We start from the raw sequence: 14,181 nt of genomic DNA on the forward strand, positions 1-14,181 counted from the left end.
TACCAGGAGGCAGGGAGTGGGAGGAAACCAGGGGTCACAGACAGAAAGGTTTAAAGCTAGCCAGGACTCGGATTAGTAGGGCAGGTCTGAGGAGGAACTTGCCTGGGACACCAGGCTGGCCTCAGACAGCCTCTGGTGTTTTCCCAGCTGTAGCAGAAACCAGGGACTGGTTTTCTAGGGTGTGCCCAGCAGAGCGCCACGAGGCTCAAAGGTTGCTGCTCTGCCCCAGCTTGCCACACCTGAGAGAGACCAGCCTCTGTGGGAAGTCCTAGGGCAGAGATGCGGGCTTGTTTCGTAAAGCCAACTAAATCGAGTCCAATTTAGCTGGCATTTTAGTAAAAGCGTCTGCTAAGACTTGCTTGAAAGCTTTCAGGCAAAGGCTCAGTGACTGCATATAAAGGATGTTTTAACTGGGATCTTTGTGTAGTTATAGGTTGAAATATATGGATCTTGAGTTCCTTTCTGAAGGATATTGTCATTCTCTGACTTTCTAAAGGTTTATGAATGCTGGCATGCCTTTACACACCCAAAGGTCACTTCTGCCCAATAATATAGCATGGGGTGGGACTCAAATCAGACTGTCAGTAAGAATTATTTAATTGACACATGACAAAGTATCTGTTTAAAAAAATACATAATATTTATTTGAATAGATGGCATAATGGGATAAATGGTTTTAGACCTGGATGTTCATTCTCTCTCTCTCTCTCTCTCTCTCTCTCTCTCTCTCTCTCTCTCTCTCTCTCTCTCTCTCCCTCTCTCTCTCCCTCCCTCCCTCCCTTTCCATCTCTCTGTTTCCTCTTTCTCTCTGTCTCTCTCCAGCTCTGTCTCTCTCCTCTCTCCATCTCTGTCTGTCTCCATCTACCATCTCTTCTGCTACTTTTGTCATTTGATCATGTGCAGATGTCTACAGACCCATACAAGAGTTTAGGTCGGTACAGGGAAAAGTAAAATTTTTTTTTTTTTTCAGCATTTTGAAGGAAGTAACTCTTATGAATAAAACTCTGCTAATGTTAGAATATGCCTTAAGCACAATAACATCAGGAAAACAATCTAACCATTTTTCTTTTTGTCATAAAGTTAAAGCAGTTTTGGAGGATGCAATGATAGTTTAAGAAAAAAAATTAACAAAGGCATAAGGGTGTGAAGAAGCTAGAAAGAGGCAAATNTCCCTCTCTCTCTCCCTCCCTCCCCCCCCTTTCCATCTCTCTGTTTCCTCTTTCTCTCTGTCTCTCTCCAGCTCTGTCTCTCTCCTCTCTCCATCTCTGTCTGTCTCCATCTACCATCTCTTCTGCTACTTTTGTCATTTGATCATGTGCAGATGTCTACAGACCCATACAAGAGTTTAGGTCGGTACAGGGAAAAGTAAAATGTTTTTTTTTTTTTTCAGCATTTTGAAGGAAGTAACTCTTATGAATAAAACTCTGCTAATGTTAGAATATGCCTTAAGCACAATAACATCAGGAAAACAATCTAACCATTTTTCTTTTTGTCATAAAGTTAAAGCAGTTTTGGAGGATGCAATGATAGTTTAAGAAAAAAAATTAACAAAGGCATAAGGGTGTGAAGAAGCTAGAAAGAGGCAAATTTCAGTGTGAAATCAAAAGAGGAAAAAAAACAACTCAAACCCCACAAATTTCCTAAGGGGATGGAGGCCTTAAGGCAAAGGTCATATGGCCACTATAAAGAATATGATAGAGGAGAGATTCCTGTTCAATAAGATGAATTAGATAGCCTTTCAGGTATAAAACATGCTGGGAGCTGGGAACAGTAACAACAAAAATGACCAAGTTCTTGATATCAAGGAGTCTTTAGCCAAGAAGATGGGACATAAATAGAGCTAACTATAATATGAGTTAGTATAAGATTATGGGGGAATTAGAGGTATAGAAGACTATATGATAGATTTGAAAAGGGAAAGTGATCTTAATCTGTATTTTGCTGGGAAGAAGGTCGGGGAAGACATTATTGAAAAGATAACACTATTTGAGCTTTGAAAGGGAAAGATTTAAACATTTAGAGCTCTGTGTGTAAGTCTGTACCCCAATCCAGGTTTAGTGGATATTATGAATAAAAACAAATAAAAGTAGTAAAACAATAAGAGGGAACAGTGACTAGTCCAATTAGGGTAGAAAACAAAATCCATCAATGGGAATAGTATAGTATTGCACTAGGAAGGTAGATTAGAGTCAGGTTATGCAAAGTCTTGAAAATAAGGCCAATAAATTAATTTATTATTATTATGCCACTATAAGTTTCTGAATAAGAAAGTGACACGATCAAGTTTATTTGGTGTGAGGATTATATTAGCTGTAGTTTGGAGGAGGCTCTGGAGAGACTGAAGACAGAGAACTGCTAGGAGATGAGCTATTATTGTGATTAAGTTGAAAAGTCATTAGCCCTTGAACTAAAAGCCTCTCAAAAAAAAGGGGAACTGAAGTAAGGAATATAAAATAATGCCAGGTTTCTTTCAATAGGCTGTGGCAACTTATTGGACGGTGGTAGAGAGGGCATTTGAAGGGTCTGGAAGATTCCAGGATGACTAAATTTTTAGATGTGATTGAAGGGGGGAGAATGGTGGTGCCATTTGCAGAATTGAGATGTTGTAAGGAGGAGAAATTTGGAAAGATTGAGGTGTCAGAGGTTACAGAAGTGAAGATGCCCTTGAGTCAGTGGAGCGAGGTCAGACTTATATATTTGTGAATCATCTGTATAGTCAATGCCATGTGAGAAGATAAAATTATTGAGAGAATATCCATGGAGAAAAAAAGAGAGTTAATAATAATTTTGTAAACTATTTACTATGTGGGGTTTGGAGGAGGATCAGCACCGGCGAGAGGGCTTGCTGGGACCTTCTGGGGCTGCTCATCCATCCTGGAGGTGCACCTGGCACTGAGCTCTCCCCTGGGGCTCCGAGAAGCTGGAGCATGTGCGTGGTCACACCCTGCTCATACCATCTCACTCAGCAGGCTAAACCAGGTTGAGGGTAACTGATGGGACAGAAACCTGTGAATGAGGGGTGTGTCTCCCCCAAGTCTCTGAGGACTTCCCCTGTGGATGGATGCTTGACAACAGTATGTTCCAGCGGCCATGAGGGCAGCTGAAGTAGATGCTGCATAGTACCCAGAGCTGGGACAGACATCAAAGAAACCAAGGTCAGCCACTGCCTCCTGGCCAGCCATCCTGACTTTTGTCTTGCTGCTGGACTTTGATGACTCTGGAAGAGAGACTAGGGCTGCCAACTTTGTGTGACTCTGCCTCCTGGCTTAAATGCAGTTTATGCACAAGTCAAGACATCACTCTTTGATGTCATTGGTCCTCTTTGAATGATGAAGGACAAACAATGGCAACAATATCTTTGTGCCAAGCACTGTGCTAAATAGGTTTGCAATTATTATCTCATTTGATCCTCCTAACAACCCTGGAGATACTTAATTATATCTAAGGGACAAGAGGAGGAAGAAGAATCACTGAAGAAATGAAATGAGAAAAATTATTAAACACTTTCTATGTGCTAAGCACTTTGCTTAAGTGCTAGATATATAACTACAAAAGCAGAGATAGTCTCTGTCCTCCCAGTGGAGGGAGGCAACAACAAACACAAAGGACAACAGAGGCCAGGAAAGGGAACTTTGGTCTAAAGAGTTAAAAGGTTGAGTTTTTTAAGGAGGTAGATCCACATAGCCCTAAAAGAGGTGAGAAAATGCCCTAAGCTCAGGGAACCATGAAATAGTGTCAGAGAGAACACAGGGGGAGGAAATATCAAGAAGGAGAGATTTGTCTTTAGTGCCAGATGCTACAGAAAAGTCAAAGATGATTAGAGATCATTGGATTTGGCAGTTGGTGACCTCTAAAGGAATGATTAAAGTGGGACTGAAAGCTAAGTAATATAATAAGAATGATGATAGCATTAGTTAGTACTTTAAATTCTTAGTATGTCTTAATGTATTTCTTTGTGAGGTAAGTACTACTTGCCTTAGTCCTGCTTTATAGATGAGGAAAGTGAGATTCAGAGAAGCTAGTGATTTGCTTAGGGACATATACCTGATGAGTGTAAGCCCCTCTTTTTTTTTTTTTTTAAATGTTTAATAGGTAAAAAAATGTTTTATCTTGTTAAATTATGCATATGGGGAACAGATAGTATTCCTTTAACATAGAACTCCTAGTCATTAATTATTTTAAAATATTGGGAATTGATATTCTGTCTTACAATTCACTTCTAAATTTCATTAAGTATGTCAAAATTCAAAGTAAAGAGTATTTTGCTTTATGAAATGATTTATTATAACGGAATATTCACATTGAAAACTGTGGATATTGACACAAAGTACTGCAGCCCTTTTTATGAAAGCAGTTGAAAATTCATACCATCTGTGCTACAAGAGCCCTTGAGAATAGTCTATAGAGTCACTTTGAATGATACTACACAATTTATATAAATTATTCCACAAAAACCTTTTTAAAGACGCATTTCCCTACAGCATTGTGAAAGTATAAGAAGATAAGAATGCTAGCATAATATGCTACATGTCTATCTTAACATTTTACTTGAAGGCATGAAATTGCAAGCATTAACAAAAAAAAAAACAAAACAAACTTTACATATAATTTGTGTACAAATTAAATCTCATTTTGTTAACTTACAAAGAGTGTCTGTGGTTCTTTCTGTATGAGACTGAAATTCTGAAATTAGACCTTAACACTCAAAAGAAGTATCCTAATTAAAGAATAGTTGGAAATATTTTTTTGGGGAAAAACACCACTAGAATCTACTTGATTTGATATTTGTGGTAATGTTAGGCATAGACTAGATTGTAAGTTATATTTACATGAGTTGCCTTTATTTTTTAAAACTTATTTATTTTTAGCATCTAAAAAATTTTTCATTCCAAGTTCTCTTCTTCCATTTTACCTGCTCCCGCTGAGAGTGCAGTCAATTATGGATGTGAAGCCATGTAAAACATTCCATAATAACCATATTTTTTTAAAAGCAAGAAAAAATTAGAAAGTGAGAATATTTTATTTCAGTTTGCACTCAGTTCATTAGTTCTCTCTCTGGAGGTGGGTAACATATTTCGAGTCTTTTGGAATTGTCTTGGATCATTATATTGATCAGAGCAGTCACGTCTTTCACAGTTGATCATCATTACAATATTGCTGTTGCTGGGCACAAATGATCTCCCAGTTCTTCTTACTTTACATAGCATCAGTTCATATATATGTCTCCCCAGGTTGTTCTGATATCAACTCCCTTCATTATTTCTTATAGCATAATGGTTCTCTAGCACAAATCATAATCACAACTTGTTCATCCATTTCCCAATTGATGAGCTTCTACTTGAGCTCCAATTCTTTGCCAGTATGAAAAGAACTGCTGTAAATATTTTTGCACATAAAGATCTTTTTCCTTTTTGTCTGATATTTGTGGGATACAGACCTAGTATTGGTATTGCTGTCTGAAAAGGGTATGCATAATTTTTTAGTCCATTGGGCATAACTCTAAATTGTTCTCCATAATGATTGAACCACTTCACTACTCTACCAATATACCTATTTTTCCCTCATCCCCTCCAGAATTTATCATTTTTGATATGTATATGGTGGTACCTCAGAGTCGTTTTAGTTTGCCTTTCTTTAATCAATAGTGATTTAGAGCATTTTTATATGACTAATAAATTTGATTTCTACTTAAAACTGTTTATTTGTATCTTTTAGCCATTTATCAGTGGAGGAATGAATCTTATTTTTATAAATTTGACTTGGTTCCATATTCGGTATATAGTTAATAAATGAGGCCTTTATCAGAGAAACTTGTAAAACTTTTTAATATTACTTTATTGTCTTTATTGCACCTTTAGTAAAACATAGTTTTTATTTTTTGTAGAAGTAAAAATAAATTAATATTCAGTCTTATCAATCATCGTGAATATTCCCTTCATTAATGCAGATTCCTATGCATGACCATCCTGCACAGCTTTTCAGTGTCCTCATATAAGAGCACCACATTTTTCCATCATTCTAGGTTTATTCATTGTTTTAGGACTTTTTCTTGATTTCTGCTGACAGCACTCAGGCTGTATCCCTTTGAACTCTTGCCCTTACTACATGACCTAACCATTTTTTCCCCTATGCATTTCCTTTAAGGCATCCTTTACTCTAGTTCCTCTTTAAAGTGTTTTATTTGTTATAGGTTATACCCTGATCACATACTATCTCTGCTTTGGCCTCTGTGGGACTGACTTTAATTCCTTAGAGATCATAGCATCACTTGCAGTCATGAAACAATTTAAATTTGATATTAATGTAAAAAAGATTATCTTTTTTTTTTTTTTGGAGATGATAATGGGGAAAAAGCATTCTTCCAAAAAACAATCCAGCTCACTCTACACATTTAATCTTGAACCCAGCTTATTGTTCATTTATGATATTTTACTGAGGCATATGTATTGATAGACGTGAAGTGATAGTGAAAAGTTGTTTTGTTATAAAATTTCTTTGTTTTTAAATTCTGTAATTGCTAAGCCACCTAGCCAAGCAGGTTTGCTGGTTCCCTTTTTTCACCTGCCCTGAACTACTCTCCCTTTTCCCCTGCTCATCATGTCTAATTTACTAAAAAGTGTCATTCTTAGGGAAGTGGGCCCCAGAGTCGCTCTCTATACTGTTTAAACATTCCATAAGAATCCCTCCTTCGGCAATTTTCAAATTGGGAAGTTTCTACCAGTTGAGGTAGAAGAAGGAGTAGTCCCAGTTGTGCATGGGCCTCCCCATTCTGTTTTCCTATTTCCATTTACTTGAATAAAAATAAACTCCTTTTTTATTCCTTGGAAAATAAAATTCTGTTATCTTCCATGTTCATTCTTAAATAAACTCAAGATAAATTTACTTATTTACCTAGGACCTCCCATCTCTAGGCCTGGCTCTCAATCCACTGAGCTACCCAGCTGCCCCCCCAAATTTACTTATTTACATCACTTGCCAAGTTTTCTTTAAACTAGTTTTTGTTTCTTTGCTTCTTTTTTTATGAAATAACAACACTCATAAGATTCCATTACGCTTCCCTGTGTGATTTTGCCAATGAGTTTATATTCTAAATGGATGCCACCTTTCTGTTATCATTCTCTACTTGGCAAATAAGTCATATTTACTAAGATAATCTTCAGGTTCCTTTGGTATCCTTGTTATAGAAATTTTTAACTGTTAAAATCTATATAAAATGTTTGTATTTTCATCTGTATTCTTTCTTTCATCTAATATACATTTTTCATCAGTAAAATTTTTGAGTGGGTAGGAATTTCATTGACTCAAGTGTATTCTATATCTTTTAGACATTTTTTGCCAACATTTTGTTAGTAATTTTATCTTTGTGCTAATAATTTTTTTTAATTTTTAAATTTATATTTAGAATATTTCTGTGGTACATGATTTATGATCCTTCCCATCCCCTCTTTCTCCTCCTCCTTCCCAAAACTGACAAGCAGTTCCCCTGGATTATACATGTGTCATTGTTCAAAACCTATTTCCATGTTATTCATATCTGCAGTAGAGTGATCTTTTAACATCACAACTCTAATCACATCCCTATTGCACTTCGTGTCTGCTCCCACAGTTCTTTTTCTTGATGTGGGTAGCATTCTTTCTCCTAAGTTCCTCAGGATTGTCCTGGATCATTGCATTGCTGTTAGTAGAGAAGTCTATTACATTCGATTGTGCTACAATGTTATCTGTCTCTGTTTACAATGTTCTCCTGGTTCTGCTCCTTTCTCTCTGCATCATTTCCTAAGGATGTTCCAGTTCACATGGAATTCCTCCAGTTCATCATTCCTTACAACACAATAATATTCAGTCACCATCATATACCACAATTTATTCAGCCATTTCCCAATTGATGCACACCCCCTCTAATGAGTATTTGGTTTGACTACACATAGACAACCTTTGAAGAACGACTCCTTTATCAGTAATAAGTCATTTTCTTTCTATTAAAATATCAGTTTATGACACATGTTAAAACCAGTGGTAATGCATGCCAGCTATGGGGTGGGGGGTTAGGGGGTGAAAGGAAGAATAAGAGCATGAATCATGTAACCATGGAAAATTTTTCTAAAAATCAAGAATTCAAAGTTGTAAATATATGTGTGTATATATACATATATTTACATCAGTTTAAAAAATTTTTTGTGTGATCATCATTATAGCAGCTATCAATTCCTTTTTTAAAGAAGAAAACATTTAGTAAATACACACAGGACTCTAGAAAAACCTGAAAACAAACAGATATTTGTGGTGAATATGCATGATGTATTGTCTGATGGCACTGATTTGGGTTGAGGATCATATGACTTTTGCAAAGTAATTTAAATCTTTAAACTATGTATTCATCTTTTTTAATTAAGTCTTTTTTTGGAGGCATATTTTTAGTAAAGGGGAAGAAGAACTATACTGGCCTGGTGGTATAATATCACAACAAATGAAATGACTTACTAATCTGCTCACTTCCTTTTATATATGAGAAAGCTGAGACAGAGAAATTAAGTGAATTGGTTAAGACCACACAGGGAAGTAACTACACACCGGCTGTCAACTCAGGTATTTTCCCTCAAAATCTAGTACTTTTGCCTTGACCAGTTGTAAAATACCACCCCCAAGGAGTTACAGAGGAGAGTTCTCAGAAAAGCTTGAAGGGATTCTGATGAAATTCAAAGAGGTAGGAAAAAATTACTGGGTCTCTAAACTTACCATCCCAGGCTGTATGTCTAAGCCTTTGGGCTTATTGGTGAGCTGATTACTTGGGTGGAAAATTTTATATGTTAGAATTGGCCATTTCCACAAACTTGCTGATATTTCCATCTTGCCTGGTCACTTTCCAGGAGGCAGCCTACACCTCTCAGTCTCTCTCTGTTGGAGCACTGTGGAAAAGCACATGTGTTTACAAGAGCAAGAAGAAGGCTCTCCCATAAGAAGGACTGTATCAAGTATTTCATCACATAGAATGCCACATTATTGAGATTGAAGGAAAAAGTTGCTAGGCTCTAGCTAAACACTTTACAAATTTTATCTCAAAAAAGGAAAGAAAAATCCCAAAATATTTAGATTTTAACAATATTTCCCCTTTCTCTTTTCAAAATCTCTCCTGTAAGGCCCCTTTTCTCTGATACTGCCCTCACCCTGGTGTCTATCCTTGTCATCTCAAACCTGGACAATTTCAGTAGCATTCTTTTTTTATTTTTTTATTTTTTTATTTTTTAATTAAAATCCTTACCTTCCCATCTTGGAATCAATACTGTATATCCATTCCAAGGCAGAAGAGTGGTAAGGGCTAGGCAGTAGGGGTTAAGTGACTTGTCCAGGGTCACACAGCTGAGAAGTGTCTGAGGTGAGATTTGAACCTAGGACCTCCCATCTCTAGGCCTGACTCTCAATCCACTGAGCTACCCAGCTGCCCCTCAGTAGCATTTTTGTCAGTCTCCTGGCTTCAAGTCTACCCTCACCCCAGTCGACTCCCCCTCCTTATTTACCAAAATGATCTTCCTGAAGCAGAAATCTGACCATGCTGCCTCCCCTATTTAGTAAACTCTAGCAGTTTCCTTTATTTTCAGGGATCAAATATAAAATCTTCTGTGGGACTTTCAAAGCCTATCAAGATATTTCATTTCGTTTTTCCTTTCCGGTCTTATATATTACTTCTTTCCATGAACATCTGATCCAGTGACATCGGTCCACTTTCTTTTCCTAGAAAAAAGACACACCAATTCATGAATTCCCAAATTTTACTGGTCATCCCCTATGCCTCGAATATTCTCTCTTCTTTTCCCCCTAGCCTCCATGACTTTCATTTCTTAGCTCCCAACTAAGGCTCTATCATGATAAAGCTTTTATTGATCCCTGTTAATTTTAGTGTCTTCTCTCTGAAATTGCCTCCAATCTCTCCTCTTTGTGTGCATTTATGTATGTGGGTGGTACATAAATCTTCTTTATATATAGGGGTTAAGCATGTTCCTTCCTTCATTAAACCACAGCTTCTTGATGTTAGGGGATGCTTTTGCCTTTTTCTATATCCTTAGGTTATATCTATATCCTTTTTCTATATCCTTAGTGCTGAGTACAGTGCCTGGAACCTAGTAGGCATTTACATCCTTGTTGATTTGACTACTCTCTGTTTTAATGTGTGATCCTATGAAAGTTGTGTAATCACTCTAGGAATCTGCCTCTCCATTTGTAAGATTGTCAGGGATGGAGTAGATGGTGGGGCATTGTATGAGATGATCTCTTAGGTGTCGTTAGTTTTAAATTCCTTGATTTAGATTAGTGGCACCACCATCCCTATCCCAGAGTCCCACTGCCTCCTTCATTCAAGAGATAAGGAAACTCAAGATGAGGTATCTAAGATGAGTCAGAAATAGAGCCAGGTCTTCGGAATCAAAGGCCAATGACCTTTCCATGATGCCATCCTTCCAATTGAGTACTTCTATGCATCACCAAAACTATATTACCCAACAAACAAACATCCAAAAATGCCATCGGTGGTGCAGTAGATGAAGGCAAGATTTAGATCCAAAGGAAGAAAACAGAGAAGCAGTAGAAAACAGGAGAATATATTATTCTTCGGACCCATCCTGTGTGGGACTAGTTTCAATACCTGTGTGAAGATTTTCTCAATAGAGAACAGATTTCTAAATTTTTCCTTCTTTAAAGCATGTATTCTTAAAACATGCTCAAACAAAAGAGATTAAATTTGTCATTTTAATAATTAACAATGAAAATTCACCAGTTCTTTTGGAGTAATATGCTACTTACTAGACAGTAAGTCCATGAAGACTAGGACCATGTCTTTCCTAAATTATTATCTGACCCAGTAGCTAGTACAGCACTCCAAACATAGTATAAATTGAATAGAACTCATTTATTCTTGAACAAAAGTGCTACAGGAAGTACATGGGACAATATAGACATTCTTTGAAGCTGCCTTCTAGAAACTTCAAGAACTCTTTACCAAATGACATTGTAATGAGTTGTCATGTTTAAACATTAAATTAAAAAACAACAAAATTAAAAAAAAAAACACAAAACCCGCGGGCCATGAAAACGAGAAAGAGATGGAAATTGCTGAAAGATTGTTTTTGTTGAAACTGATATAGTTTCTCTCTTTGTAGATCATCATTTCCTATATAATGACATATATACTAATGCATTTGTCCCTGCCAAAATTAGGGAGCTTTTTAGGGTTGTTCAAAACTATTAGAATTAGCAACTCTGACTTGAGATCAGTCATCAATACCAAGTTTGACTGAATGGAAACTAATTGGACTGTCATCCCCTGCCTATTAATATCATCAAAGTAAAAATTTCAAAGCCTGGAGATATGAACTCTTTTTAAAAATTGCTTTTCTATCATAGCAAAACAGACTTAGACTTGGCATTAGTAAAAACTCACTTTTAAAACCTGTTAATACATTTTAGTTTCTTTGGAGTAGTCCTGGGTGGTGTTTTCATTTTGAGAGGGCTTCTACTTAAATTAGAATAGAGTCTTTTATGTTGCATACAAACTATTGCAATGACAAAGTTATTTTTACCTTAGTTGGGTATTAATAATGAGAATGCCTCCAGAAAGGTATTTGTGGTAAATGCATTTTGAAGACATCTAATAACGTTATGTTTGAAACAGCTACATTGAGGGAAATAAATGGTATTTGGGAACCAGGCCAGTATTTTGACAAGCATTAAATTTTGTAATGAATTTTTATCCATGTGTTAGAATAGCATTTTTTTTTTAAGCCCTTACCTTCCGTCTTAGAGTTAATACTCTATATTGGTTCTGAGGCAGAACAGTGGTAAGGGCGAGGCAGTGGGGGTTAAGTTGACTTTTCATACAGCCAGAAAGTGGGAATAGCATCTTTTAGTGCAAAAGTACAAAAGACAAGAAGTATAGAATAGAAACATTATCATTTCATATCTTCGTGACTTTTCACTTTCTTTGTCACCTCCCCTCCTCTCCACTCCAACTTTAAAGAGCAGTTTTGAATGTGCACTGAATGGTAAAATTAAAAATGTTTTTGATAAAGCCACAACCTCACAGCACATTGAAAATAAAATCAACATTTTCTTCATTTAACAGAAAACGTATGTTTCAGAAGCGATGGGTGAAATTTGATGGCTTTTGCATTTCCTATTACAATAATGAAAAGGTAAGTGAAATTTTTTGAAACAATGATAACTCATTCCTCTCTCTTCTTTGGATCATTGTCTGTGTAACACCACCTCTTGGCTATTTCCCAGATATGAACTTGCACTGGCCAGAGGTGATTGCAACTTGAGTTTCGCAAATTAACTCAATAGGTCTGTACTCTTAACCCTTTAACTCTCTACCCTGTTTCTTAACAATCAGCCAACAGATAAAATCAGCTCTCATCAGGGGCTTTTCCTCAGACAGTTTTGTACAAAACTTATCTGGAGAACATTTCTCCCATAAACTGAGGGCACACTTTTCCTCAAATAATAGACAGTAAGAAAAGTGTGCTCAAACTGCAGAGTGCAGTAGAAATGAGGGTGCAAGACAAGATTGGGTATTGCTCTCCTCCCACCCATTGGGTACGGTGACTCCCACTCATTGAGGAGCTTTCCTTCAAAGTTGCATGGCTGATGGGAGTAGGGAGGAGAAATTCCTTCCTTTACTGCTGCTGTGGTCTTCTACACAGACAACTCCAAGCCTGCCATCTCTGCCACTCTTGAACAGATGAAATCTGTCTATAGCTCAGCTATTTAAAGCTCTCAGAGAGATCACAGGGTGTTATAACTTGTTCACAAATTAAAACCACCTCATGTGTGACCATATTCTGTGAGTCTCTCAGCAGGCCGAGAGGTGAGGAGATGGGAAGACACATCCTTCTCACCTTATACTCCTAATCATTGGCATCCTGAGGATAGTGAGAGCTGATGTTAATAATAGCATTTTAAAGTTTACAGAAGACTTTGTATATATTTTTTATAAAGCAGCCTAGAAAACAAATTTTATTTTTAAAAAAAAAAAGTGATCTGTACACAAAAAAGTGAGATCTGCACATAAGTAAAATGGAATCAGATAAAAAAGTTTATGAGAAAAGACTCCTCTTGCAGCAAAGTGTAAGTTTTTACCCCCATTACCTATCTCTTACTGCTCTTTTGCCTTTTACCAATACACAGTATTGATTCTAAGATGGAAAGTAAGGGTTTAAAAAAGTAAAAAAATAACAAGTATTTACTTACCTAATTTAAAAATTTTATGACACATTGTGCCTTCTGTAAGATAGGTATTCTTCTTTTCTCCCTTTTAGAAACAGGAAAATTAGACTCAGAGAAGTGAATAGTGAGACAATTCAAACCCAGGTATAACTGCCTACGAGTACAGCATTCTCTGTATGATGCTGATTTTGCTTCTCTCCCATACTCTCTTGCACCTTTCCTTTGATTATGTTGTGAAGAATATTGTCAGTGACTCAGCAATTACACCTGCAAATTCTTTCAGTTTCTGGTATGTGTTTTTTTTCCAGGCCTGGTTGTTTGAGCTTATTCAAAGCATCTAGATAGCTTTAGCATCCCTTTTTAATCATTTATCTTTTGACCATTTTTGTTTTATTTTTCTCAATCTAGAGACCAATCTTGGTAGAGAAAATACCATTCAAGTAGGAAGTAGAACTACTTAAATCTTAAATATCAGATATCATACTGAGAATCAATGGAGTGTGTATGTATGTGTGTGTGTGTGTGTGTGTGTGTGTATGTTTTTAACATGATTGCTTTAGAATCTTCCTTATTTTTTTAAACTAATAGCTTTTGGAATTTAGATGACCAGATACTTAAAAGCCAAAAAGGAGCACAGGCACACAGATTTAGAATTGGAGAGAATCTTAGAGACCATTAAATCTGAACCCCTTATTCTATAGATGACTACACCAAGGCCCAGAAAGATAGCTTACTGGGATCACACAACTAGCGGGGGAGTTCGGAATGGATCCCAGTCATCTAAACTCTGCTGGGCCCTACTGTGATCTCCCTGATAAAGAAGTGCCCTTCAATGATGGAGAAGTCTGTGCATCCATGTCTGTGCATCCTGTGTTTGACAGAGGCCTTCTTCTTCCCTTTCCCTTGACATCACAAGCTTCCCCACGGGAGCACTTTGATTCTCCCCCTTTTACCCTTCCCCTATTC

General features: G+C 36.8%; 1 protein-coding gene across 1 annotated transcript in view; it reads left to right on the plus strand.

Moving 5' to 3' along the window:
- Positions 1–14,181, plus strand: part of ARAP2 (ArfGAP with RhoGAP domain, ankyrin repeat and PH domain 2) — a 195,566-nt gene that overhangs the window by 26,995 nt on the left and 154,390 nt on the right. The window contains exon 6 of the mRNA XM_044682425.1: positions 12,113–12,182. Coding sequence (XP_044538360.1) covers positions 12,113–12,182 — 70 coding nt within the window. The remainder of the gene's footprint in view (positions 1–12,112; positions 12,183–14,181) is intronic.

This window comes from Gracilinanus agilis, chromosome 6 (assembly GCF_016433145.1).
Source record: "Gracilinanus agilis isolate LMUSP501 chromosome 6, AgileGrace, whole genome shotgun sequence".
NCBI classification, from domain to species: domain Eukaryota; kingdom Metazoa; phylum Chordata; class Mammalia; order Didelphimorphia; family Didelphidae; genus Gracilinanus; species Gracilinanus agilis.